This window comes from Euleptes europaea, chromosome 16 (assembly GCF_029931775.1).
Source record: "Euleptes europaea isolate rEulEur1 chromosome 16, rEulEur1.hap1, whole genome shotgun sequence".
In the NCBI taxonomy this organism is placed as follows: domain Eukaryota; kingdom Metazoa; phylum Chordata; class Lepidosauria; order Squamata; family Sphaerodactylidae; genus Euleptes; species Euleptes europaea.
In genome coordinates this window covers 28529249-28556704 of record NC_079327.1, presented here as the reverse complement: position 1 = coordinate 28556704, position 27456 = coordinate 28529249, and the positions used below count along the sequence as shown (strand labels likewise).

At 41.4% G+C, this 27456-nt stretch overlaps 1 protein-coding gene across 2 annotated transcripts; it reads right to left on the bottom strand.

The window, feature by feature from the left end:
- Window positions 1-497: 497 nt before the first annotated feature.
- On the bottom strand, window positions 498-23420 carry CDC16 (cell division cycle 16). 2 transcript variants are annotated; one of them, XM_056861680.1, is made up of 18 exons: window positions 23371-23420; window positions 18152-18206; window positions 16999-17096; window positions 16052-16090; window positions 15367-15507; window positions 14868-15027; window positions 14293-14387; window positions 12657-12790; window positions 11360-11439; window positions 10316-10365; window positions 9647-9720; window positions 9236-9361; window positions 8228-8380; window positions 7207-7270; window positions 3830-3891; window positions 2739-2874; window positions 2531-2621; window positions 498-771 (listed from the first exon to the last, which is right to left on the bottom strand). In XM_056861680.1, the coding sequence occupies exons 1-18, from the start codon at window positions 23416-23418 to the stop codon at window positions 506-508; spliced, it is 1872 nt and encodes a 623-aa protein (XP_056717658.1). In that variant the 5' UTR covers window positions 23419-23420; the 3' UTR covers window positions 498-505. The 2 variants fall into 2 exon arrangements, with proteins under 2 accessions (XP_056717658.1, XP_056717659.1); XM_056861681.1 differs by lacking the exon at window positions 23371-23420 and having other exon boundaries at window positions 16999-17094.
- Window positions 23421-27456: the final 4036 nt, after the last annotated feature.

Here is a 27456-nt window from a genome sequence, read left to right as displayed (position 1 = left end):
CATTTGCGCCCATACTTTAAGAAGACTTAGCAACAATTTAATGAACAAAATCGAACCAACTGATAAAAACTGTTTTTTCACAAATGTATGTAATGGTTGGACAAGGTAATGAAAACATTATTTCTATTTTAAAGAATAAAATATATAGTATCAAAATTTTATGACAAAAATTTAGCACTGCATTCTAGAAAGTAGGGTAGCCAAAGCAATAATACACCAGCTCTTGGGCACAGGAACTGTAAATCAAGTATATATTTAAACATTTTTTAAGCATTCACAGTTTAAGTAACAGTCACAGAATGAAGTGAATAGTTTAAAAATGTGTAAGATTATTTTGCAGAATAAAATTGGTACATTTCTTATCAGTAAATATTGTCACAGTCTTGAGCAGTTCTCTTGACATCAGAGAAGTGGTTTGCAATTACATAAAAAAACAAGATCCCTAAAAGTACGAGGTGACAAAATTGCTTAATATTTTGCGTGATGATAAATCAGTGTTTTAGAGTCACGTACTGTGATCTGACATTGATGTTTCTAGCATCATATCGCTTTCATTCATTTCAATTTCAAAAGTTTCGTCTAATGGAGGAGGTGCTTCTGCCGTTTTCCTCTGATGTGGTGCTTCAAGCGCCATGATGCTACTTTCTTCTAGAGTTTGCCTTTCTATATCAAATTCCAATACGTCCCATGCAGGTGAAATGATGTTCTTCAGTGTCTTCATTGTATGCACATCAAAGTCATAGCACCTTAATTTATCCTTAATTGCAGTCCCTAAAAAGAGATTTTCTAGGTTAATGTTGTTGATTTTATGTAGTTAATCTGTGCTATTAGGTGACTTCCTTTAAAGTATAATTTTCAATCCACTGCTGTAGAAACTTAAGAAGAAGAGTTGGCTTTTATATGCAGACTTTCTCTACCATTTAAGGAAGAATCAAACCAGCTTACAATCACCTTCCCATTCCCTCCCCACAACAGACACCCTGTGAGGTAGGTGGGGCTGAGAGAGTGTGACTAGCCCAAGGTCATCCAGCTGGCTTCATGGGTAGGAGCGGGGAAACAAATCCAGTTCACCAGATTAGCCTCCGCCACTCATGTGGAGGAGTGGGGAATCAAACCCAATTCTCCAAACCACCGCTCTTAACCACTACACCGCGCTGGCTCTTAAGACAATGTTTGCCATACATACCGTATATACTCGTGTATAAGCCGAGTTTTTCAGCCCCCAAAAAAGGCTGAAAAATCCCAACTCGGCTTATACACGGGTCAATACGGTAATTGGGCGGTTTCTCCTTCGGAGCCGCCTGAATCGCGCTCCCGCCGGCCAGCTGATTACCCCCCACCCACCCCCAGCGCGCTCCCCCCGGACAGCTGATTCCCCCCCACCCCCCCAGAACGCTCCAGCGCTCCAGGTGATTCCCCCCGACCCCCCAGCGCGCTCCAGCTGATTCCCCCCACCCCCCCAGCGCGGTCCAGCTGATTCCCCCCCACCCCCCAGCGCGCTCCCCCCCACCCCCCCAGAGCGCTCCAGCGCTCCAGGTGATTACCCCCCACCCCCCCAGCGCGCTCCAGCTGATTCCCCAGCCCACCCCCCCAGCATGCTCCAGCGCGCTCCAGCCGACCAGCTGGTTCCCCCCACCCCCCCAGCGTGCTCCCCCCCACACCCCCAGGGCACTCCCCCCAGCCAGCTGATTCCCCCCAGCCCACCCCCACCGCACCGCGCCTTCTGCTGTGTGGTGGCAGCGGCAGTTTCTTCCCCCCCACCTCGCCCACCTCACCAGGGCTGGTCCTCCCGCTCTACAACTGATCCGCAGGCCTCCAGCGGGCCTTCTCTGGGCCTCTTCCTTCCGCTCTAAAATGGCGGCCGCCATTTTAGAGCGCCTCTCCCGGTGAGTAGGGGGTTCAGGGGCTCTTCCCCCTCCCCCCCTTGGATGGCACTGGGGTCGGGGTGGGTTGGGAGGTCCCGGGAGGCCGGCGGGAGGGCGACCTGGGGCAGGGGCAAGACCATCCCTGTGCTCTAAAATGGCAGCCGCCATTTTAGAGCGCAGCATTACCAGTAAAGGGAATTTCTTATGGACCCTCGGCTTATACGCGGGTCAATAAGAAATTCCCTTTCTGGCCTCAAATTTGGGGGGTCGGCTTATACTCGGGTCGGTTTATACCCGAGTATATACGGTAGCTCACTACCATAACCTCGAGGTTTTTATCCAATTCTGGCTTGTGAAACAGAACTTTCCCTCCCTTCCACTGCATTCTATTACACCCTCTGAAACACTGCCCCAGGCTTTAAGGGACTCCACCTCCACAAAAACAGCACTGGGCATAAGGATATTTGCTGTAGAAGGGAGGGGGAGAAATCAGGGGAAGTTAACCACTCCTTCCCCTGGCCGAAGCATCCTTCTAGCAAGCAAAAATCAAGCATTCAATTCAACTTTGAGACCAAGCGAGAAAGGCGGACTATAAATAACATAAATAAATAAAATTTGAATTGCTAGCTGTTAGAGAAGTTAGGATATTAAAATGGCAAACTTACCAATGTAAGCTTCAGAATCACCAATATACATTTCTATGCAATGTCCAAGCATTGTAACTGAAAAGGTATCGTCCCTCCTAAGACCAAGGGCCTGATTTTTTAAAAAAAGTTATAAAATAAAGAAAGAGGAAATATATTACTTAAAAACCTCTGTAAATTAGAAGGCTTTGCAACAAATAATTTTGCCATAAACAAAGAATGCACATACTGTATGAAAATAATCAATGGCACTTTCAAAGTTTCCCATCAAACTATGTATGTATCCAATGGCAGAATATGTAGAAGCATTCTGAGGAATCAGCACTAGAGCCTGGCGATGATATTCAAGAGCTTCTTCATACTTCCTATTAATGTATTAAAATGAATAAAAAATTATCACTTTTCATACATAAGTGTTATTATTAACTTTTCTGAATACTGCATATCCAGAAATGACACTATTTTACAATAATGTTCTTTTTAACATCATGTTGCTGATAGTAACAAAAAAACTCTAGGAGGAGGAAGCATCATGGGCAGATATTTGGCCATAACACACACACACACACACACACATACACGCACACAACACACTGGGTAAGATGGAAGTAAACAGCTTAAAAGAAGCTGCAAGACAGGGGGTAAGGTGAGTCACAGAACAATGGTAGCTATAAGCTTTGAAGAACACCAAAGCTCTCTCTTGGACCATTGGAGAAACATGGAAATACACGAGAAGTGTCCGTGAAGAACTCACATACGGAATTATCTCATGGACGTAAAAATTACAAGTCAACAAATGTCTCAGGCTTTGCAAACTAAGGCTGCAATCCTGAAAGGGGGGGGGGCTGAAACTCTTTAGGAGCTGGTGTAACTCCGCGCCGGCGTAGGTGCTACGTTATCACGGAATAAAGTGGCACCTATGCCAGCATGGGGGCAAATATGCCAGTGCCAGGAAGCCATGTTACTGCATGGGGCTCCATCGGCAGTGCTGCTATGCCGGCAGCGAAATCCTGGAAGCGGGAGCCTGCGCTGGAGTGGGAGGGCATTCCCGGAGAGTTCTTGGGGGCGGAGCTGCCTTTAGGCATCTTCCTAACCCCTTTGGACCTGGGATTGCCCCTCGAGCTGCAGCATGGCTATGCCACGGCTATGCCACCTTTTTGGGTGGTGTGGCCTCGCTTTTCTCTATGGAGGCATTTTCCCTTGTTTTAGAAATCGCTCCAGGCTGCCCCCAACCGCCCCCCAGGAATGGGCTGTAAGACTCAATGTTAGTAAGGGGAAATAGTTCAAATAATAATCAAAATAGCTCATTTTCCCACTTACTTTAGTTTCCTGCACACATGTCCTAAGTTATTCAATAAAGGTTCCCACTTATCAACTGTCACCTGCAAGACAAAGCAAAAATCACATACAGACCAAATTTTAACATTTTTACCTTTTAGAAAATAATCCAGATGCCAGAAAATCAGGTAATCCACTAGACATTTTTTAATAACGAACCTTTCAGATCGCATATTGTATAAAAATAGTTCCTACTTAGAAAGCATGGCTACATGCTGAAAAGCTATACTAATCTCCCAAAAACCTTAAGTGTATCCAGTGGAATTGTAATTTTTTTTAAAAAATTGAATGGTGCAAATACTTATCTGCCTATGTCACATCACAGACTACTTAGGAAATTGTCCTCAGTTTCAAACAAAATTTCCCACATGGCATGGGAACTGAGCATTGAGCATTCTTTGAGAAACACAAGTCCAGCTCCTGAGGTGGCATGTTTTCTGGATCCAGATGTGTGCTCAGCTAAACAGGACATACCCTATTACAATTATGTAAGATTGATGGGAAAGCTGCAACAGATACAACCTGCTCTCATTCGCGACTAATAAACTAGATATGCAGCTGTGCCAGAACCTTGTGCCTCTCACAACCCGAGCGCAGGATGTACTGCAATGCAATGTAGAACAACTATTACTGGTGAGGAAAGTTAGGTTAAGTCACATAGTGGCCTCTCACAGCCAACACAGGAACAAAATCACGATATTCTCAGGCTGTGTTGGGTACTGCAAGGGGGTAGAAGAAGAAGAAGGTTGATTTTTATATGCAGACTTTCTCTACCACATAAGGGAGGCTCAAACCAGCTTACAATCGCCTTCCTCTCCCCACAACAGACACCTTGTGAGGTAGGTGCTCTAACAGAGAGAGCTCTAACAGAGCTGTGACTTGCCCAAGGTCACCCAGCTGGCTTCATGTGGAGGAACAAAACTAGTTCACCATATTATCCTTGGCTGCTCATGTGGAGGAGTGGGGAATCGAACCTGGTTCTCCAGATCAGACTCCACCGCTCTTAACTACTACAACACGCTGGGTAGCAATCCACCCTGTACAAGTGCTGACTAGAGAGAGATGGACCAGGCTGGACCAGACTACTTCCCTGCCAATCAGTGCTGGTTCAGCCCTTCATCCCCTGGGACTGCAACAGCACTTCTCTCCATGAGACATCAAACAACCTATGCGTCCAGCAGCAGAACAGGAGAGTTTGGGTTGCTGGATGCATCCGAGGAACAAAGAGCTTTGATTTAATACACAATCACAGAGGGATGGTACAGAGGTGTGTTGGGTTGGCCAGGCCCGCCCTGGCCTCCGGAAGGGGACGGGGGAAGTAGGCTTGTTAGATCCGGGTTGAGAAACTCCTGGGGATTTGGGGATGGAGCCTGCGTGGGGTAGTGGTTAAGGGTGGTGGACTCTAATCTGGAGAACTGGGTTTCCCCACTCCTCCACATGAAACCTGCTAGGGGACTTGGGCTAGTCACAGAACTCTCTCAGCCCCACCTACCTCATAAGGCATCTGTTGTGGGGAGAGGAAGGGAAGATGATTGTAAGCCGGCTTGAGACTCCTTAAAGGTAGAGAAAATCAGGGTAAAAAAACAACAATTCTTCTTCTTCTTCTTGGGGAGCACAGAGACCTCACTGGGGTACAATGCCACAGAGTCCACCTTTCTTTGTTCAGGGGAACTGATCTCTGTAGTCTGGAGATGAGCTGTAATTCCAGAAGATCCCAGATCCCACCTGGAGGCTGGCATTCCTAGATGTGCCTGGTAAGATAACAGGACAATTCCAAGGATTTCTGGATGAAGTGGATTAATTGAATGTGTTCCAGTCTGGATTTTGGGCCTGGCTATGTGACTGAAACAGCCTTCGTTGCCCTGGTGGATGACCAATGCTGGGAGATGGATTGAGAGAGTGCAAACCTGCTGATGCTCTTGGACCTCTTGGAAGCTTTCAATCCTCATATTATTCTGGGTCACCTTTCAGGGTTAGAACTGGGCAGCGCTGTTCTGTGGTGGTTTCTATCCTACATGGAAAGTAGGTTTCAGAGGGTGGTGCCGGGCGGGGGGGTTTGCTGCTCAGACCCTTGGCCTCTGGGGGCTTGCAAGGTTTCATCTTGTTCCCCGTGCTATTCAACATCTACATGAAGCTGCTGGGAGACGTCATCCAGAGATTTGGGATGGGTTGTGACCAAAATACAGATGATACTCAGATCTATTTTGCACTTCCAGTGGATTCCAGGGAGGCTGTGGAAACTGAACAGGTGCCTGGAAGCAGTTTTGAGAGGGATGAAAGCTAATCAGGTGAAATTTAAACCCAACAGAATTAAGGCAATACTTGTGGAAGGAAGGACTGACCCAAAAATTGAGGTATGTCCTCTTCTGGATGGGGCTGCACTTCCCCTTAAAAGAACAGGTTTGTAGCCTGGGGGTACTAGTGGACCTAGGCTTCCTGTGGAACTGCAGTAGACAAGAGTGCCCTTCATCAGCTTCAGCTAGTGAGCCAGCTACAGACTTTTCTGGGGGGAAAAGATGTTGCCACAGGGTTGCATGGCCTGCTAACATCTAGATTAGACTAGACTACTGCAATATGCTCTATATGGAGCTGCCCTTGAAGAGTGTACAAAAGCTACAGTTGGTGCAGGCTACTGTGGCCAGAATTCTGGCTGGAGTGAGTCATATGGAACACAGCAGTCCAGTCTTTTTCCACCTTCACTGGTTCCTAATTCTGGACCTAATTCAAGGTTCCAAGGTTCCAATATTGACCTATAAAGACCTATAAGGCTCAGGGTCAGCATAAAGGACTGCCTACTCCCATATTAACCTACCTGACCACTGTGGTCATCTTCAGATGCCCTGCTTCAGACACCCCCACCACATGTGTACAGATGCATAGCAACCAGGGAAAAGACCTCAGTCATGGCATCTTCCCCAGGGAGATTTGTCTGCCCCCCTCTATCATTATCTTCCACCTCTGGGTGAAGCCTTTTTGTTTGTTTGTTTTATCTGGTGTTCTCTCACTGACCCTTGCTCTTGTTCATGTGTTTGTGGGTTCTGTTTTAATTATTTTCATATATTTATATGTGTTTTAAATCTTGTTTGAATTTTTGTACTGTTTGCCAAATTGGGGGCCCTAAGGTGGGTGGAAAAGTTGTATAAAAAAGTGGTTTAAAGAAATTAAATAAAACAACAGTCAGGGGTCTGTATGCCATTTCAAGAAGGATGAATTCTGAGAACAGGATGTCTTTGGCTGTGCTTAGCCATTTTCTGGTACACTCCCGGACATGCTGTCATTCTGCACTTAATTTCCAAAATCTATTGGTAGAGACAGAATTATGGCCAGCCATATTAAAAGCATAATTAAATTTTAAAAACCTCATTTCCAATGGCTTTGATTTTCTCTAATGCATCGAGAAACCACTTTTCTGCAGTCTTCCAGCTGAAAGAAAAAATGTCATTAAGAAATTAATCCTTCTGTAACTGGTAAGAAGTTGTTTATCAGATTTCAAAAGGAGGTTATCTTTTTTCAGTCTAATAGAATGTCATTAATAGTGGAAAGTGCCATCAAGTCACAGCTGAGGCTCAGTGGCGGAGCATCTGCTCAGCATGCAGAAGGTCCCAAGTTCAATCCCTGCAACTCCAGTTAAAGGGACTAGGCAAGAAGGTGATGCGAAAGACCTCTGCCTGAGACCCCAGAGAGCTGCTGCCGGTCAGAGTAGACAGAACGGACTTTGATGGACCAAGGGTCTGATTCAGTATAAGGTGGCTTCATGTGTTCATGTGACTTATGGTGACCCTGTAGGGGTTTCAAGGCAAGAGACGGTGGTTTGCCATTGCCTGCCTCCACACAGCAAGCCTGCACTTCTTTGGTGGAAGCCCTATCCAAGTACTAACTAGGTCCGACCCGGCTTAGTTTTCAAGCTCTGACAAGATCAGGCTAGCCTGGGCCATCCACATCAAGGCATGCCATTAATATGCAGCAATAAAAATGCTTAAGCTAATTTGAAAAGGCATAAATTGATGTGTTTTGATTTTAAAGGCATTATTAAATCTCCTCACTGTTCCAGCCTAAGAAGATTTTTTAGAAGATACAACAGAGCAATAGGTGCTTCACAGTTTTAAAGAGACACTTATCTTGTTACTGTTAGAAAAATTACACTTACTGAACAGTTACTGTGATAAATGGTTACAACGTGGGTTATACATGTTGGCAGTATGCATAAACCAGACAATGCAGCATGTAACAGTATCTGTCATATTTCATTATGGACAGTATATTCTGAAATGGCAACTACAACTTAAAAGAATGATTTCTAAATTTTGACTTAACTGACCAACAAGTCACAAATAGATTACCCTCTGACTACTGAGACAATCCACAGCAAAATAAACTTACTCTCCATTCTGAAATGCTACCACCCCGACTTCATGCATAACAAAAGGATCTTCGGGTGCAATACACAAAGCTTGGCTGAAAAACCGTTCCGCTAATTTTGAATTGTTGGTCAAACCATATTCCAGCCCAATATAGAGCATTGGCAAGTGGCAGCTGCAACAAAGTACAGACAATGAGGCATTTGTGATGCATTTCATTTATATAAAGCTTTTATCTATAGTGTCAAATTTTTTCCACATACTTTTCAACATGAACAAAATGGGATACAGTAGTAAAGCTTCAGTGGTACAGACTGATCTATAATTTATGTAGGTTGCCAATGTGAACAACACATATATATTCATATGACAACTTCATCAATCCCACTGCAAAGTACAAATCAAAGCTCTGAGTACATCTTAGGACACATGGACTAATATTTTATTGGAAGAAAAAAAGAACGTACTATTCCTTCACTAACAGCCCATTCCTGAGCCTTAAGGGCAGAAGTCCTCAGGAGGCCAGGAAGGGGCTGCATCGGTGTTCGGGCCTCCCACACTGGTGCCCATGCCACTTACACCACCCAGGGTGACATGGATGCTGGTGGGGGACCCGGATGTCATAGTACTGGTGCTGCTGTGGAAGCCACCTAGGGCACAGCCTCGCGGCAGCATCCTGACAGCATACGTCTGTGTGCCAGCCTCCTGGGGGTGTTCCCGGGGCGTTTTGGCACTGGGTCAGGGGAGGAGCCACCCTTAGGCAGCCTCCTAAGCCCTTTCAGCCAGGGAATGCCCCCTTTCCCTTTTCTGGAGATACGTTACCTTTTGAGGTGGCGTATCCCATGCAACCCTATGAAGGGGAAGGTTTCTGTCTCGGGCAGGGGTGGGGGCTGAAACCTCCTTTGGAGGCAGCGCGGCTGTGCTTCCTCCAGTCACGGGCACAGCCCTCCACCTCAGGAATGGGCTGTAAGAAGCATCTTGCAATTTTATTCAACATTCCTATTACCTAGCTGCCTACTTTGGGACTTACCCTTTCATCAGCTGGGCTGCTGTGAAGTATGCAGCCATTGCTTGGTCGTGCTCACTTTCAACGGCAAACGAGTGCCCATATGCTATCCATGCTGGACCATATGTTCTCTCAAGTGTAGTGGCTTTGCTGAAACATAAACACCAGACTCATAAATCAAGGACCAACAAAACTGGTGATCTTAATCACAGTGCTTAAATACTACATTTCAAGGACAGCTACGAGGTAAGGATAATGCCCAAACTTAATGGGCATTTGCTAAACTGTGCAAACTCCAGTGCTAAAAAGATACTAGTGCCCCAGATCTTTATATTATCAGGACGTGTAACATAAAGTTACAATTTGCACACACTTTCTGAAATTACTGGACTGCAAAATCTTACCTTAAGGCTAAGTAAAACCAGAGTAACTTACCTAAGATACCTTCTGGCATGTTCATTTTTATGGCCAACCATGAGATAGTAGCATCCTACTGCAAACCAAGAGACCTAATTACCAAATAAAAATTCAGGCAAATTAAGCATATAGAAAGTTATTGTTGTAATGAGTTAAGCAAATTAAAGAATATGTAATTATTTGAAGCCATACAAAATTGTTGCATCATGCCTCTTCCTGAAGATTCCAACGTGGATCCAAAGAAGTGCCATATTTAATTTTATCCTACCTTCCCTTCAAGGAGCTCAGGGTGGCATACAAGGTCCCTTTCCAACTGCTTATCCTCATAACAACCTTGCGAAAATGGCCAATCATTCTTTTTCGGCCTAAAGCCATCCAGTGAGTGTCATGGCTGAGTATGGGTTTGAAACCAGATTTCCCCAGTGATAGCCTGAGTCTTTAACCACTAAGCCTCTTCAGTGTGCTACACAAGTATCAAAGACACCTGGGGTAATTGTAGGGCAATATGATCAACACAATATGTCTATTCCATTTTGCGAAATTTTATATATTTATTATTTTTCTGTAAAGGCTGTGCATTCTTTTAAGGTATAATTCTAGCTCAAGATCATTCATCAAATTGTTACAAGAATTTGCTAGTTAGATTTACTTCAATTTTATGAGACGGAGAACAAAGCATCAACTTACAGGATTATTTGGGTACAAATCCACCAGTTTATGGGAAAGGTAGAACAGCTCTAGGAGGGACAGAGGAAAAAATAATAATACGTCAAACACAATTACTTAAGGTTTGTTTAGATTACCAAAATGAGTACACAAGTAGTTATGTATTTGATTTCCTGCATGGATGAGCCACCATTACAGATTTCTTTATAGGAAGTGTTTAATACTTCTCTGTTAAAAATCAGAAGCAAGGAGTGAATCTAAATATTGTAGAATGATATACAAATAGCATTATCTTATGTTAAAAGGGATGGCAAAATGCAGATATTCAATCAAACAAGATGAATTCTCTGGGTAGAAAGAAAATAATTATTAAATCTCCAGGCTGACATTGTTTACTTAAAAGATCCTGGAGAGCAAAATCTTGATATGTGTTTATGTGTGTTTTAAACTGTCTCCCCTTTGTGATTCTTCATAGGTCCCCAGCTTCTTCAACAATGCATATAATATCTTGTATCTTCTGCTGTTACATCTGAAAGGCTTACTCGAGAGTCATAGTAAAATAACCAGGGATTGAACAGAAAAATAATCTTGGAGCCACTTTTAAAAGAAAATGCTACATTTGATACATTTATCCAGTCATCCATTAGAAGCAGGAAGTTATACACCTTATGAACGGAACACAAGTTCCAGTCAGAACAGTCATGATAGGATTGCCACGACCAAAGAAGCAGACGCGAAATGGGAATTTATATCGGAAACCCATTGTCGGTGGCTTCTATGGACATTTATATCTTGCTATGAGCAATCATGTATCGTAAAAATTGAAAAGTAATTTCAATTTCCTTGCCTATTGTGATAACATTGCTTATTGTTATAAATTGTCAAGAGGCAAGGCATGTCCTTGCTACCTTGAAACACACTGCAAACTTGTTGTTCAACGATTCAAGGATATATAAAGATTTCATATCTTGACACTGGATTAACAGCTTTCTATGCCATAAGTGCTCAATTTTTTGATTTCTCACATTTGATAAAATGTCTGACATATTTTAAACAGTTCCTTACCGTTTGCTCTATTCAGCTCTACAAGCGTCCCAATATGCACAGGCAAACAACTTGCATGGAAGGGATCTTTTTCCATTACTCTAAAGATAGCCCCAAAAATAAGACCCGATTTTTATTATGATATAAATTGCCTCACAAGTATATCACATATTCTTGCCATCCAAGGGGGCACTAAAAATGCCTTAATTTGTTATATTTATCTAGTTGTTATTCTCTGACCAGAGCAGTGGGCTGATTTCTCTCCTTCCAGACAACGTTTCACAAGTTTGTTAATTTGCTCAGGTCAAAGCACAAGAATGAATGGGAAACAAAGACTGTGTGGGGCAGATAAGTGGCAGTGGGTGAGGAATCTCACCTTGCAAAAAAAAGCACAAAGGAAGGCAAGCAGTGAAGCGCTGAAAAGTACTCTCAGCCCTCACCACTTGCATTAGCCACTGGGGGAAGCGAGATCAGTACATGCAGACTTAAAGCAGGAATTACAAACCACCCCATAAACAGTCTGCCTAGTAAATGTTGAAATGTGACATCACCCCATGGGTCAGTAATGACCTGGTGCTTGCACAAGAGACTACCTTTACCTTTTTACTTACTGCTGCATTAAATGTCATTATATGAGTAAGTTCCACATTTAACCAATAAGGCCATGGATTTTTGAAATGTACTGGAACACTCACTATATTCCCTGTGGAAAAAAGTACAGCCTGACCTGGTATACTGTGGAACCTTCCATCTCTGTTGAAAGTGTGAACACCATAACGGCATTGGAAATATTTAATAACTTTATTTTATAGGTCAATTTAAAGGCACGAAAATAATACAACTAAAATTGAATAACAAAGTAAAAAAATTAAATTAAAAACTCAAAAGAATAGCAAGGGCCGGTTTTTAAATATTCTTATATTATATTGCCCTACGATTAGAGGCCTTTTCCCCTTCTTATAGCAATTTCTAATTGCTAGAAACACAGCAGGCAAGGTTTTACCATTTCAGATGGTTAAGCATTATTAGCTTGGAAGTTTTCTCCTTACAAATACATCCCAACCAAATCCAATTTAGCACAAAGCATAATCATATAATGTGTTATGGTTTAACTGAACTAAACATATAACTTCCTAATAGAATTCTATTGCTGTCTCGGTGAATTCAGTAGGCAAACATTAAAAAGTATATTAATAGCACAATAGCACAACCTGAAAAATGTATGTCTCAAAAGTGACCATCAAACTGAGTTCATCACTGTGACAGCAACCCTTTGTGTGTACCTTTATTTATAACAAAAGCTGATTTCTATACTTACACAGAAGTTAGCTTGTAGCACATTTTGAAATCGCAGTTATAGTAATGTCTTTCAGCTAAAGATACGACTACATCCAGATTATCTTGAAGACCATCTACTGATTCAGGAATCAACGTTTCACTTGGTTTATTATACTGTAAGAAAAAGAAGTTTCAACAAATAGCAGCAGTTTAGATCCGTAATCTCACTCTAGAGCTGCAGAAGGTTCCTATGATCAGCGCTACCACAAATGCAGCTTAGTAAAACAGTTCTGAAAGTCTTCATATAAATAGTCATGTAAGTTTCATACACAACTTAAAATGTACCAGTACCCCCGAATAAGGACACAAGACACTAGTACACAAGTTGACTAGTTTATTGATCTACATGAGTTAAACATCTCTGAATTAAAGTGAGTTCGGCTAACTAACAGCCTACCATGGCTTAAGAACAGAAGAAAGGCCATGCTGGATCAGACCAAGGACCATCAAGTCTAGCAGTCTGTTCACACAGTGTCCAACCAGGTGCCTCTAGGAAGCCCACAAACAAGACAACTTCAGCAGCATTATCCTGCCTGTGTTCCAAAGCACCTAATATAATGGGCATGCTCCTCTGGTCCTGAAGAGAACAGGTATGCATCATGACTAGTATCCATTTTGACAAGTAGCCATGAATAGCCCTCTCCTCCATATACATGTCCACTCCCCTCTTAAAGCCTTCCAAGTTGGCAGCCATCACCACATCCTGGGGCAGGGAGTTCCACAATTTAACTATGCTTCCACCTTTTGGGGCAAGCATTCCCTGCCTCCAAACTTACCCAATATTACTGCTGGCTTAGTTTATTCTCACTGTCATGTAAAACAGTGCTGAGAGGTTTTAAGCCTCATCCCCCACATGCCACTCGAGCAACTAAGGACTCAGATGATAATGCTCAACCAGCAAGGGTGTTCCCTTCCTAACTCACAAGGCCTCTCGAGCCAATGATGGGCTAATTTGGGAATAGCCCCACCCCCATCCTTAGATGGCTCAGGGTGTATGCCAGTTATGCCTAGCTATACTGTTTTGTTTACATACAGACAACCTGGGAAAACATATATTCATCAACTATGTCATGCTAGTCCTCCTCAAAGCAAATTTCTTCTGTCCTAAAAGCAAAACTAATGATTGGCCTGAAGGTTGCTTTGAGAATTCCAGGCAAATACCATCTCTCTTCTCCATGCCCAGAGTAAATCTTCTACATAGATCATATTTAAATGAAATACTTAAATAAATGTAGTTTAACCACTCCGTATCGTATCACTTAAAATTGCTCATAATTAGTACAATCATTTTTGCAGCAAGTTCCATATTCTGACAAGTGTTATTTCTTTTTATAGTTGTTCTGACTCTTGATTCATTGTTTTAAAAATGCAGTATGCCATACCTAGATACACATATGATCACTAAAACAATAATTGAAATAAATTATAATAGTAGAAATGTTGGCAATTTTATATTGACTTGTGCTAAACTGATAAAACGTATAAAAGAAGTAGATCTTAAAAACTAAAATAGTAAATATAAACTATTTTATATTAAAGTATGTAAAACTAAATCATATCAAATTTACATTTGAAGACAAGACATCATTTATAGTACCTTAAGATATATCTTTTACCTTTTTTAGTTTGTTCTCAAACAGAAAATGCAGCAATACTTGTTCTTCTTCTGTGCACTGTTTCCCAAGAGGTAGCGATTCAAGAAGTTCTTTTTCTGAATGCATCAACAACAAACAAAAATCCAGCATGACTGCCTATTCACTCCCCAACTACTCCTTATCCATGGCAAAAAAGAGAAAGCAAACATATTAAGAGAGCTACGGAATCATCCTAATCAGAGGATGATTTTTCTAACAATTAGAGCAGTTCTTCAGTGGAACAGGCTTCCTCAGGAGGTGGTAAGCGCTCCTTCCCTGGAGGTTTTTAAGCAGAGGCTGGATGGCCATCTGTCAGCAATGCTGATTCTATGACCTTAGGCAGATCATGAGAGGGAGGGCATCTTGGCCATCTTCTGGGCATGAAATAGGGGTCATTCGGGGTGTGTGGGTGAGGTAGTTGTGAATTTCCTACATTGTGCAGGGGGTTGAACTAGATGACCCACTCATTCTCTTCTTCAACAGTGTCCCACACTGCACGCTGTTAACTTTGAGTCATAGAATTCAATGGAATCCAGTGAGAACTCAACCATCCTTACCTTCTTGTGCTGTCAGCATGTGGTGTGACGTTAAAAGGTCAAATGCTTCGAAGCAGTAAACATCGAGTTTGAGGGCCTCTTTGTAGCTGAATGTTGCCAGGGTTCTATTATCAAGAGCATCGTAAATCTTTCCCCGCAAAAGGCATATAGAGCTCTTGATCTGGTGTGAAAACATGGCCAGTGGTGAGAGACTGAATAAGAGTTTGATATTTGATTATGATCAAAAATTAAATCTGACAAGTTAAGAAAACATTTCATCCATGTTTGTATGTGGCTCTCTTCCAGTATGACACACTACACTGTTCCACACATTGTAAAATTAGTAGTGGGTGAGTGTCATACACACTGCATAAACAGTGACTCGGTAAATTAAGAAAAGACTCTACCCTACTTAGCCATGATTTTATGGCTTAATGTCCTTCTTAATATCTTAAAAGTCCTTCATAAAAGTTCTGCATTATTCCCGTTAAAACACTGTGCATAGATTTTTCTAACTTACTGAAGATTGTGAAACCTCCCAGTCATTAGAACAGTCTTTCAGCCCACTTTCATCCTTCAAATATTTTTCAAACAGTCTTTTATTGATTGGTTCTTCCATGTCAAGAATATCAAGAGCCTGCTGATACTCTTTTGCAGCATACTACACAAAGAAATTCAAAGTTAATAATTAAATAGTCGCATACAGGGGACAAGCATTTTACTAGTGTACACCCAAACAATCAGTACATGTTCGAAGGCAGCTTTATCTTCCTCTCCTGCTTCTGACTGTTTACATCCACATCTAAACTCCAGCTCAGCCTTTGTTTTGGTTCTATATACCCAGATCCTTCAATCCACGTACTTAGCTCATCTCTGGACCTTTTGTTTCTGCCTTTTTTAGCTGCACCCATTCTCTCATGTTTCTACTAACCCTTTGCCTTCCTCACTTAGCCCATTCCCTTTCTTCTTTACAGCCAAAATAAGGCGAATCAACAAAAGTAAGTTTTCAGAATCCAGAGCATTTTCATGTTTATTCAATCTTATTAACTGCCTTGAGTCTTAAATACAGACCTCAAGCTATACCCTTTGAATTAAGACATTTCAGGCTTTCGTTTGACTAGAGAGATATCTTGTTTTGCCACGTGATTTCTTTTGCAATACGGACAGTTTGATTCAGAAGAGACTGCATGTAAGTAAATACTTACATGACACCTAGCTGCAAGGTATCGACATGCTTCATACAACTAAGAGAGAAACAAAGATTGCTCAAATTATTATTTTGTACTGTGTGGAAAAAGTAAGCCACTGTTAAGAGTAAAGACCCTGACTCCTGACATACACTTGTTCCTCTTAAGCCTCATATTGTTAATTCATTCTCAGCACTTGCTGCTTATTGTACTTCAACCATTTCTTCAATAGATCATGCATACATTCAGTCACCTCTTTTCATCTTCTACAACCCTGAACACTCTCCTTCTGGCTTCTCCCCCCCCCCAAAAAAAAAGCTATTGACTTTTTAACCTTGAAATAATCTTGTTCGTGCTTGTATTAATAACAAAACCAAGAGGAAAAAGAGGAGCAATTTTCCAACATATTATCTTTTCACACTACTCTGGTTTCCTGTAATGTGACCTCCCACCAGCTGTTTCAGCAAAACACCTGTGAGCAAAATTGTGGTCTTCAGTTTAATTTACCACCTTCTTCTGAACTGTATGCATATTTATTTATTGAAAACATCTGTTAGCCACCTTTCAACCTTCTGGAACTCAAGGTGGCTTACAATGTAAACAAAACAAAAGACTTAAAAGCAAAATTTAAAACCACAATTTGAGATACCCAAGCTAAAATAAGCAAATGCCATCCTTAAAAAAAAAAAAATCCTCTCACAAAGTTCTCACTCTGCTTCCACGGATTCTTTCATTCCCTACCACCCAGTTATCCTACTTTCTGTCTCATCACTTATTTCATAAAGTACTATGGCTCTAAGCAACAGTCTTCATCATTGATTTGTTCAAGGATACAAAGAGCAGTCTATTGTCTAGTATTCCACACTGGGTGGAAAAATAAGTAGGTTTTGCAGTGCCACATTCAGAAATTTGTGAATCCAGAGGTTAAAAACGGAAGTAGCGGGATACACCTGCAAGCCTCTTACCTTATCTAGCTTTCTTGATCGAAGGGCATGTGCTGCCCTGTGGTACTGAGCCGTTAGGTAAAGACACTGGGCCAGCCAATAGATGTCCTGTGGTTCCTCTAGAAATAACCATACAGTGTTAAGCATGATCTGAAGCCCTTCAGACCTCACAACTCTGATTTTGTTCCCATGAAATATAATACATAGTACATTCAGACATAAATATATTTATGTTATCCAAAAAATATTTATACAAAGAAATTCCAGCTATAGTATAAAATTCATATCATTATCTATCTCAGAAATATGGTGGTTTATGAACTGAATTTTACACAGCATTTGGCAATATTGTATAATCCTGGATGAAAACAGACCCTGTTTCTGCGATATTACTGAGCTGTGTGCATTAGAGACAGACACTGCAATAATTTCCTAAGGAAGTAGATATGTTACACTGGGAAATTTATTGTTTAAATCCTTTGGTATCAACACAAACCAGACCAAAGGTAATAAATCCTCTAGCTATGGCGGACTGCAGATGTCAGGAAGATTTTAATTCCTTTAAATGTTTAAAATGATTATTCCAAACAATCTAAATCCTGAAGGAGAGGGCATGTTATCCTAGAAAATACCAGATAATGAACTTTTCTCCATCTCAAGTATGCAGATGTTCATAGTCCCTTGTTTATTGGTTCCTGTTCACCTCTGGTATTGAGTTTGTGACTTACTGGTCTTTATTCTGATTCTCATTTATTGTTGGGTTGAGCCCCGTGGCACAGAGTAGTAAGCTGGCACAGAGTAGTAAGTCCAAGCTCTGCTCACGACCTGAGTTCGATCCCAACGGAAGTTGGTTTCGGGTAGCCGGCTCAAGGTTGACTCAGCCTTCCATCCTTTCATCAGGTAAAGGACTACCTTTACCTGAGCTGTGTAAGAAATTTTCAGTTGCTGATTTTAATGTATCATACGACATGGATCTTATTTGGTTAAATTTTATTGGTCACATTATTTTTTTCTATTATCTTGTATCAAAGCTTCCTCATGCATTGTTCTGGGCGCAAAGGTCTTAGATAAACAAACATTACATATGAAAGCAAAGTGCACGAATGGAAGACAATAAGAGAGCAGTTAGAAAGTTGAACAGTCATAGATAGACTTAAAGAAAAATCTGGCTTACCATGAGACATTGAAGCTACTTTGTCTGCCCAAAATAGAGCACTTTGATATTGTTGCTGTTTTTAGGAGACAAAAATATACCAAATGTTATAGGTTGTTTATAGAAAACAAATATGTTTGGAGAACGATATTGTCCTATAGGTTCTAAACTTATATTAGGAGGAGTTTGCTCCATATTGGGAAACTTGAACTACAGTTTTGAAGAGTCTGGGAGAGAAATCTCTTCAAAGACACTTCAGACACATTATATCTTGTTGCTTATTTCTCACATTACTCCCTATATTTTTATCTAAGGTCTCGTGGTGGATCAACTATGATATATTGATAAATCCCAGATACTGATAAAATGTCAGCGACATAACACTATAGATGAGACTAGAACTCATGAATTATGAGTCAAGGACAAATTAACAAAGATTGTATTCTAGCGTAAGGGAGGAAAATGCACAAGCACAAATGACAAGAGGTGGGTACATCCCTAAGAAACTATGCCTCGACCGACAAACAAAGAGGCAGAAAGCTGTTCCAAGGAAATAGTAGTACAATGTGGTGTGAAGTCGCTGGACTACTATGGATCCAGATACTGATTCTTCAGAAGGGGTTTTACAGCCAGCTCCTTCAAAGAAGGGGGTGGACACTACCCCCTCCTTTGACAAAGCACTTACTGCCTCCTGGACTCTCCCCAACAACATTCCAAGAAACTTTAATCAGACTGCATTCTGATAACTGGGACTGGACTAGTAAGCCAATCGAGTCTATGTCAGGATGAATATTTGCCTGGAGAATACTTTGCAAATATATCACTATGAGCTATAGAATTTTCTGATCTTATACCCGAAGAGGCTGAGTGGAGAAGGCTCTTCACTACACAGGACATAATCCATCTGGATCCATAAGCATTTAACAGATCCCCTAACTTGCAGAAGTTATGATATACTGTCAGTCTAAACCTCTGCAAATAATGGTTGGTCCATAACAAAGGTGTCACAGACGTATCCCCCACCAACTCATTTAGTTCTCAATAGGTACAAATCCTCCTGATGCATATGGTATGATGAATATGTATGGACCAAGGTACACTTGAGGCGTCCCAACCCTATCTTAGCTACGTTGGATTAAGGTACACTTGAGGCAGTCTCAACCCTATCTTAGCTACGATGAAATCCTGGGCCACTCCTGACAAACTGGCCCCAGCATGGATTTTGAAGACCTCAAGGGCTAAAAGAATCACACCAAGTCTAAGAATACCTACAAGAGCCCAGGCAGGGAAAGAGGCAGTGGGGTAGACAGAATCCAACCAACAGAATCCCCACTACATGATTCCACTACAAACTACATAAACCTGAAACCTGGAAAGGGTGATGGTAGACGATGGTACTCCCCCTCCCTAACCATCACATTTTGGTAGTAGTGTATAACCTTGTGGACACAACAACTCTCATTTCATTCAACCAGGTCTCAGTAATGCATACCAGATCAGACTTCTTAACAGTTTCACCAGAGACTAACCTGACATTCAGCAACAACATTTTTAGGCGCAATAGTATACAGTATTAACATGGCTGACAGGGTCCAAATGGTCTGAAAGAAAAACCAGAACAAGGCACAGGAACCAAGTGCCAGCCCCCCATCCCTTTGCATGGTTTATCCGTCTCCTACCTCCATATTGACCCATGCCAACTGGAGAAATAATTGTGGTATCCCTTTGCCCTCTCCCTCAAAAGCATAGGCACAGATTTTAAAATCACTTGCACATGCTAAATATACTTACGGTAATTGAACAAATACATTAATATATTTATGTCCCTATCAGAACCCCCACACCATTACTGAACAGACACCCTGAATTGTTTTCAGTGAAGTCACACTATATACTTTCTATATGATAATGTGCCATTTGGTTTAAGGTAGACAAGTAGAACATAATTCAGACAGAGTTCTAACTTCTGTTTCTTTTTATAATTTCTAAAATTTAGAGTCAGTGTGGTAGAGCAATTTAAGTACTGGACTAAAGATGGGGAGATAGGATTCAACTCCTATTGGACCAGTCAGTCTCTCCTAGCCTAACCCACACAAAGTTGGTGTGAGCACAGGAGGAAAGTGGGACCATATACAGCATCTTAAGCTCCTTTGTGTAAAGGTGAGATGAAAGTATAATAAAGGTAGAATTAAAAATAAGCACTTCACCTGTAGCTCAAGCATCTGAAAACACTGAAATTAAAACCTCATTTGTATTATAAGTTTTATAAAACACCTATCCAGAGACCTGTTTGACACCACTAAAAAATGCCCTTAGAGCTGCAGTGCTGAATGTGCTGAATGTGATTGATAAAATGATAGCATTGAAGCCTAAGTGGCATATTGCTATGGGAAGGAGAGTACATCTCACTGCATTTTTCATTTTCACCTATTTTAATGACAATAGGAGAGAAGCAACCTGTACATCATCCACTTTGCATTTCCCAGTTTCTTTGTAACACTGCAGCTGATTAAAAGTGCTGTATCAGTGATTGTTGTTAAAAACTGTAAAGCATTTTATAGACAATCCTGTCAGCGAGCATGGCTCTGATAGGCAGGTTATTAATACTGCCAGTTTCCAGATGGGCGCTGAAGTTGAGAAACAGGGATATGCTCAGATTTGTCAAGTGACAAATAGGCTGAGCTGGACTTCAAAATGTGGTTTCGGAAGTTTACGTGTCACATTGTATCTGATCTAGTGTAATTACACAAAACTAATAATGTCTAATTGACCATTTTTATGTTGCCTTTCTTCATCCAAGGAGCTAAGGGAAGCTTACAAGGCTCTCCCTTCCCCCATACTCCTCCTAGATATCAACCACTGTATCTTTCATAAAACGGATCAGTGCATTCATAAATACCACTTACCAGTATACCTTTGCTGAAAACTTTCAAAAAGCAGATTGAAATAAACACTAGGAACACACATTTATTTATTTTTAATTTAAAAAAAACATTTTTGAGGCATCCAGCAATTGCTGAGAAAAGTATTTCTACACCCCTCGTGGCCTTCAGTGCCTTGAAGTTCTGCAGACCTAACGAAATTCGAGTCCAGTAACACATAAATGACCAACACAATTTCCCAGGGTTTAAGCTTTCAAGCCCCGTGGCGCAGAGTGGTAAGCTGCAGTACTGCAGTCCAAGCTCTGCTGACGACCTGAGTTCGATCCCGACGGAAGTTGGTTTCAGGTAGCCGGCTCAAGGTTGACTCAGCCTGCCATCCTTCCGAGGTCGGTCAAATGAGTACCCAGCTTGCTTGGGGGTAAAGGGAAGATGACTGGGGAAGGCCCTGGCAAACCACCCGGATGTGACGTCACCCCATGGGTCAGGAATGACCCGGTGCTTGCACAGGGGACCTTTACCTTTAAGCTTTCGAGAGTCAAAACTCACTTCATATCTGACAAAGTTAGGTTTGACTCTCGAAAGCTTATACCCTGGGGAAAAAAATTTGTTGGGTCTTTAAGGTGCTACTGGGTATGAATTTTGCTCTGCTGCTACAGAATAACACCTCAGACTCCCTATTGGACTGCAACTCCCTAATGCACTACAACTGAACCCAGATAACTGAAAAGGGCAAAAGTCCAGTAGCACCTTGAAGACTAACAAAAATATTTTCTGGTAGGGTATGAGTATCTGAAGATGGCTCACGAAAGCTCATACCCTACCCGAAAATATTTTTGTTAGTCTTTAAAATGCTTGGACTCTTGCCCTTTTCTACTACTGCAGACAGACTAACACGGCTACCCACTGTGAATTACCAGATAACTGAGAACACTTTGCTTGCACTCAGATTTTTACATACAAACCCGTGGCCCGCGAAAGCAAACTGCCCTTTTTTCAGGGCTAGGTGTTCCATTGAGACACACACACACACAAAAGACAATATTAGAAAAGGGCAAAAGTCCAGTTAGAAGACTAACAAAAATATTTTCTGGTAGGGTATGAGCTTTCGTGAGCCACAGCTCACTTCTTCAGATACAGCTTAGAATGTGACTCCATCTGTCATTAAGTAGAGGAAAGTGAATTCAGACAAGCATTAGTACGTAACATTAGTAAATGTTAACAGTATGTAAATGTGCACAGCAGGCGTGATGGGATTAAGTGTGTTGTGCAGAAGGTGATGGTATCCCATCACGCCTGCTATTCACATTTACATACTGTTAAAATTTACATACTAATGCTTGTCTGAATTCACTCTCCTCTACTTAAAGACAGATGGATTCACATTCTAAGCTGTATTTGAAGAAGTGAGCTGTGGCTCGCGGAAGCTCATAGCCTACCAGAAAATATTTTTGTTAGTCTTTAAGGTGCTATTGGACTCTTGCCCTTTTCTACTATTGTCTTTTGTGTGTGTCTCAATGGAACACCTAGCCCTGAAAAAAGGGGCAGTTTGCTTTCGCGGGCCACAAGTTTGTGTGTAAAAATCTGAGTGGAAGCAAAGTGTTCTCAGTTACCTGGTAATTCACAGTGGGTCGCCGTGTTAGTCTGTCTGCAGTAGTAGAAAAGGGCAAGAGTCCAGTAGCACCTTAAAGACTAACAAAAATATTTTCTGGCAGGGTACGAGCTTTCGTGAGCCACAGCTCACTTCTTCAGATACAGCTAGAATGTGAATCCATCTGTCTTTAAGTAGAGGAAAGTGAATTCAGACAAGCATTAGTATGCAAATGTTAACAGAATGTAAATGTGAATAGCAGGCGTGATGGGATACCATCACCTTCTGCATACCACACCTAATCCCATCACGCCTGCTATGCACATTTACATACTATTAACATTTACATACTAATGCTTGTCTGAATCCACTCTCCTCTACTTAAAGACAGATGGATTCACATTCTAGCTGTATCTGAAGAAGTGAGCTGTGGCTCACGGAAGCTCATACCCTGCCAGAAAATACTTTTGCTAGTCTTGAAGGTGCTACTGGACTCTTGCCCTTTTCTACCAGAAAATATTTTTGCTAGTCTTTAAGGTGCTACTGGACTCTTGCCCTTTTCTACCAGAAAATATTTTTGCTAGTCTTGAAGGTGCTACTGGACTCTTGCCCTTTTCCACTACTGCAGACAGACTAACACGGCGACCCACTGTGAATTACCCACAAAAGACGAAATGCCGCCTGAAAGCCTCGAAAGCCACCCCATCCGTGGCCGGCGCCAGAGGAGAGGGGCTGCGAAAGGCGCCTGAGGAGACTCCGCCTGGGCTCACCTGGTCTATGTACTGCCGCACCCGCTTCCTCAGCCGCTCCAGATTCATGTCCCTGGCTGCAATGCAACCCGGCCGGACCTCCCCACCCACCCACCCCCCGAGGCACGAGCCGGCCGCCGCTTCTCCTCCGAGCTCTGGCGTGACTCCGAAGCGAACGGCTCCTCCAGCGATCCGTATGGGTCCGTCGGCGATAACGCCCCCCCTGTCCCCGTGACATCTCTCTGGTGCAGCGTTCATAACGGGGCCCGGAAACACGAACTGCGCGCGTGGCGTTCCGAGGACGCCCGGCGGATAGAATAGCTCGCTCGGAGAGAGCGGGTGGTGGTTTCCCCCCTGCAACCTTTTACTTGGAAAAGGGTCGAGAGTGGAAATGTTTTTATATTTTTATATATATATATATATATATATATATATATATATATATATATATATATATATATATATATATATATATATATATATAAATATATAAATATATATTATAAATATATATTATAAATATATGTTATTTATATTTATACACACACACACACACACACACATATATATAAGTTTTATAACATAACGTATATATTAATAAATATATATTATAAATATATGTCATAAAATTAATTATATATATAATTTTTATTAATTTTTTATTAATTATTAATTTTTATAACATAACAAAAAAAGAAAAAAGAAAATACAATAAAAATAACATAAAAATACAAAAAACAGATACCAAAAAACAAAAGGATATCTATATATCTTAATTGTTACATTCATGATTACTTGACTTATAAAATTCAAAAAAATACCCCTTCCCCCTCCACCCACCTAAAAAGGGACCCGTCACCCGACTTCCGAAGAAGTGTCTCTAGACAGTATTTATCTCACTGATTAACACAAAAATAGAAAATTGTTAAAACTAGTTTCTATAACTCGTTAATTAATAATGTAAAATCCGTTTTTGCCAAATTATCCCAATATGAGGCGGCCTTAGACCATGTTTTTTTTTTTAATTCTTCCATATCCTTTCCATGCAGGAATTCCGTTAATTTAGCCATCCTCATATATATCCATAACTTCTCTCTCCAGTCAAGAGTCGAAATGTTTTGAGGAGAGGGGCAGCGATCCTTTCACTCCCCCCCAAAAAAAGAAAGTCAAGCAAGTGCCTTCGTTCTTCCAAATGCTCTTGCAAACAGATATGCACACAAAATCCAATAAATAATTATATCTGGAATTCCTAGCTTGTGCTTTCTAACCTTTCTTCAGCCTTTTTTTTAAAATATATTTTTTATTATTTTTCAATAATTACCACACATCTCATTTAACAATACAACCTATATACTAATCTTAAAACCAACAAAGCATTAACAGATATTTAGATGTAAGTCTTCAACATTAAATCTAATTAAATGTGGTGAACTTCCCCGACTTCCTCTCTCCCAACATTAATCTGGTATCTCCTTTGTGTTAATATTTTCTAATCCTGATATATTATTATTTTAATGTTATAGTTCCCCCTTATATAGTACCTTTCCATAATTAATAATAAGATAACAATAACAATAAGCAGGGAAAAAAGAATAAACCATTAGGGGAAAAAAACAGAGACAACACAAAATATATTAATACACTGTTCTCCAATTACTCATCTCTGTCATATTATAATGGATTAGATCTTTAAAAGCTTAAATCCCTAGGGGAAAAAACTAATTTAATATTGTGATACCTCTACTCTTCCCATTCCCCTTATAAAAATCAAATTAAAATTCTTCCGGCTATCTTAGTCCTTCTTTTTAAACTTTTTCTTCTGTCTGGATTTCTTGTTGTCATCTCTGGGCTTTCTTGAGATGGTCTCTTGTCTGTGACAGTCTTCACCCCTTGCTCCCTGAGCTGTCTGTTCTTCTTTTTGCATTTCTGTAGTAGGTTCTGTCAGTTCATTATTTCTTGTTAAAAAAAATTTGGCATCTTCAGGTGAGTTGATAGCATGTTTGATCTGCCTTTTCCACTGCACTCAAACGCCACGATGAATGTGCACATTGTTTCTTAATTTTATTTGCATGTACATCAGCCCAGTGTTTAACTTAGGGTTGCCATCCTCCAGGCGGGGCCTGGAGGTCTCCCAGAATTATATCTTGGAGACTGGGGGGGGGGGCTGAAGACAGCGGGGTTTGGGGAGGGGAGGGACTTCAGTGGGATATAATGAGTCCGCCTTCCAAAGCAGCCATTTTCTCCAGGTGAACTTATCTGTTACCTGGAGATCAGTTGTAACAGCGAGACATCAACAGTCACCACTTGGAGGTTGACAAATCTGTCAATATGGAGCAAATGGCTACTTTGGCAGGTGGACTCTCTGACATTATACCCTGCTGGAGCCCCTCTCTAGGCTGCACCCCCAATTCTCCAGGAATCTCCCAGTCCGGAGTTGACAACCCTAGGCCCCAAAGGTTTCCAAACAGCTCAATATGCATTAAAAAGGTAAAGTACATTACATGTAATTACATGTATCCAGTTAAAACTATCATGATTAAAGCTCCGTTTCAGTAAGGAGTTCGGGGTATGTCCTTCAGCTTTATTATAATTTGTCACAGTGTGTTATGGTCAAAAATGGTGAACCTTGCAGCAAGAAGTCAAATGTGGAAATTAATTTTAAATTTCAAAATAAAATTTTGACCCATCACCGTATGTGTTACACGCTGCCAAGCCGCTCCTGACCTATGGTGCCCCTATGAATTAATTACCTATTCAGATTTTCTGTGGCTTCTTTTATTGAGTCAGTCCATCTCATGTTGAGTCTTCCTCTTTTCTGCTGCCTTCAACTTTTCCACTTACACTTGTCTTCTCATAATGTGACCAATGTGTGTTAGCTCCCAGGGAGAGTTCAGGCTTGATTTGATCTAGAACCCACTTGATCTAGAACCACAGTCCATGGTATCTGTAAAACTCTCCTCTAACACATTTCAAATGAATCAACTTTGTTCCTGTCAGCTTTCTTCATTGTCCATCTTTCACACCTATACATAGTAATGGGGAATACTATGGTCTGAATTATCTTGATCTTGGTCGCCAACACTTAAGAATCTTTTCTAGCTCCTTCATAGCTGCTCTTCCCAGTCTCAGTATCTTTCTGATTTGACCCATCACTAAAAGGTAAAGGTAAATGTCCCCTGTGCAAGCACCGGGTCATTCCTGACCCATGGGGTGACATCACATCCCGACGTTTCCTAGGCCGACTTTGTTTGTGGGGTGGTTTGCCAGTGCCTTCCCCAGTCATCTTCCCTTTACCCCCAGCAAGCTGGGTACTCATTTTACCAACCTCGGAAGTCTGAGTCAACCTTGAGCCGGCTACCTGAAACCAACTTCCGTTGGGATCAGACTCAGGTCGTGAGCAGAGCTTGGACTGCAGTACTGCAGCTTACCACTCTGCGCCACGGGGATTAAAATGGTTGGTATCATAAACTTTATTCCTTCTTTCTTTTTAAAACAAACAAACTTCTTTAGTTCGGGGAGAGGGGAAAGAAAATTTGAGTGCTTATGCTTGCAGGACAATTGTGTGTGTGTTCACTCAAGAATGCCATTGAGTTCAGTGAGTCTTAGAGCGAAAACGCATGGTCGCCTTAGCCTCCTTTATTCCGTTTCAGCCAGGATTGAACACATGTGTTTCGCCGAACGTGTGTTCGATCCTGGCTGAATCCTGGCTGAAACAGGGAATAAAGGAGGCTAAGGCGACCATGCGTTTTCGCCCTTAGTATCTATAAATGTGCACATGGGATTGCAGCCATACAGTGAAATCTTAAACAGAATTATACCCTTCTAAACCCACTGACTTCAAAAATAAAGGAAAAAAGCTAAAAAGTGTTTTAAGAAGTGATTTTTAAGCGAGGCACCTAATGGTTGAAGAGTTTGTGAAAGGAATCAGTAATATGTGGAGGCAATGACAACGCAGAAGCTAAATATTGTGTTCCATGATAACAATGTAATATACAGGGTTTTCAAAAATATGTTGGTGAACTTTTCTGCTGATGACCAAAGAGGGTGAAGAACTTCCTGACATTTCTGTCCCATATTATAGCATGAAAGAAAATAGGGTTTTTGTTG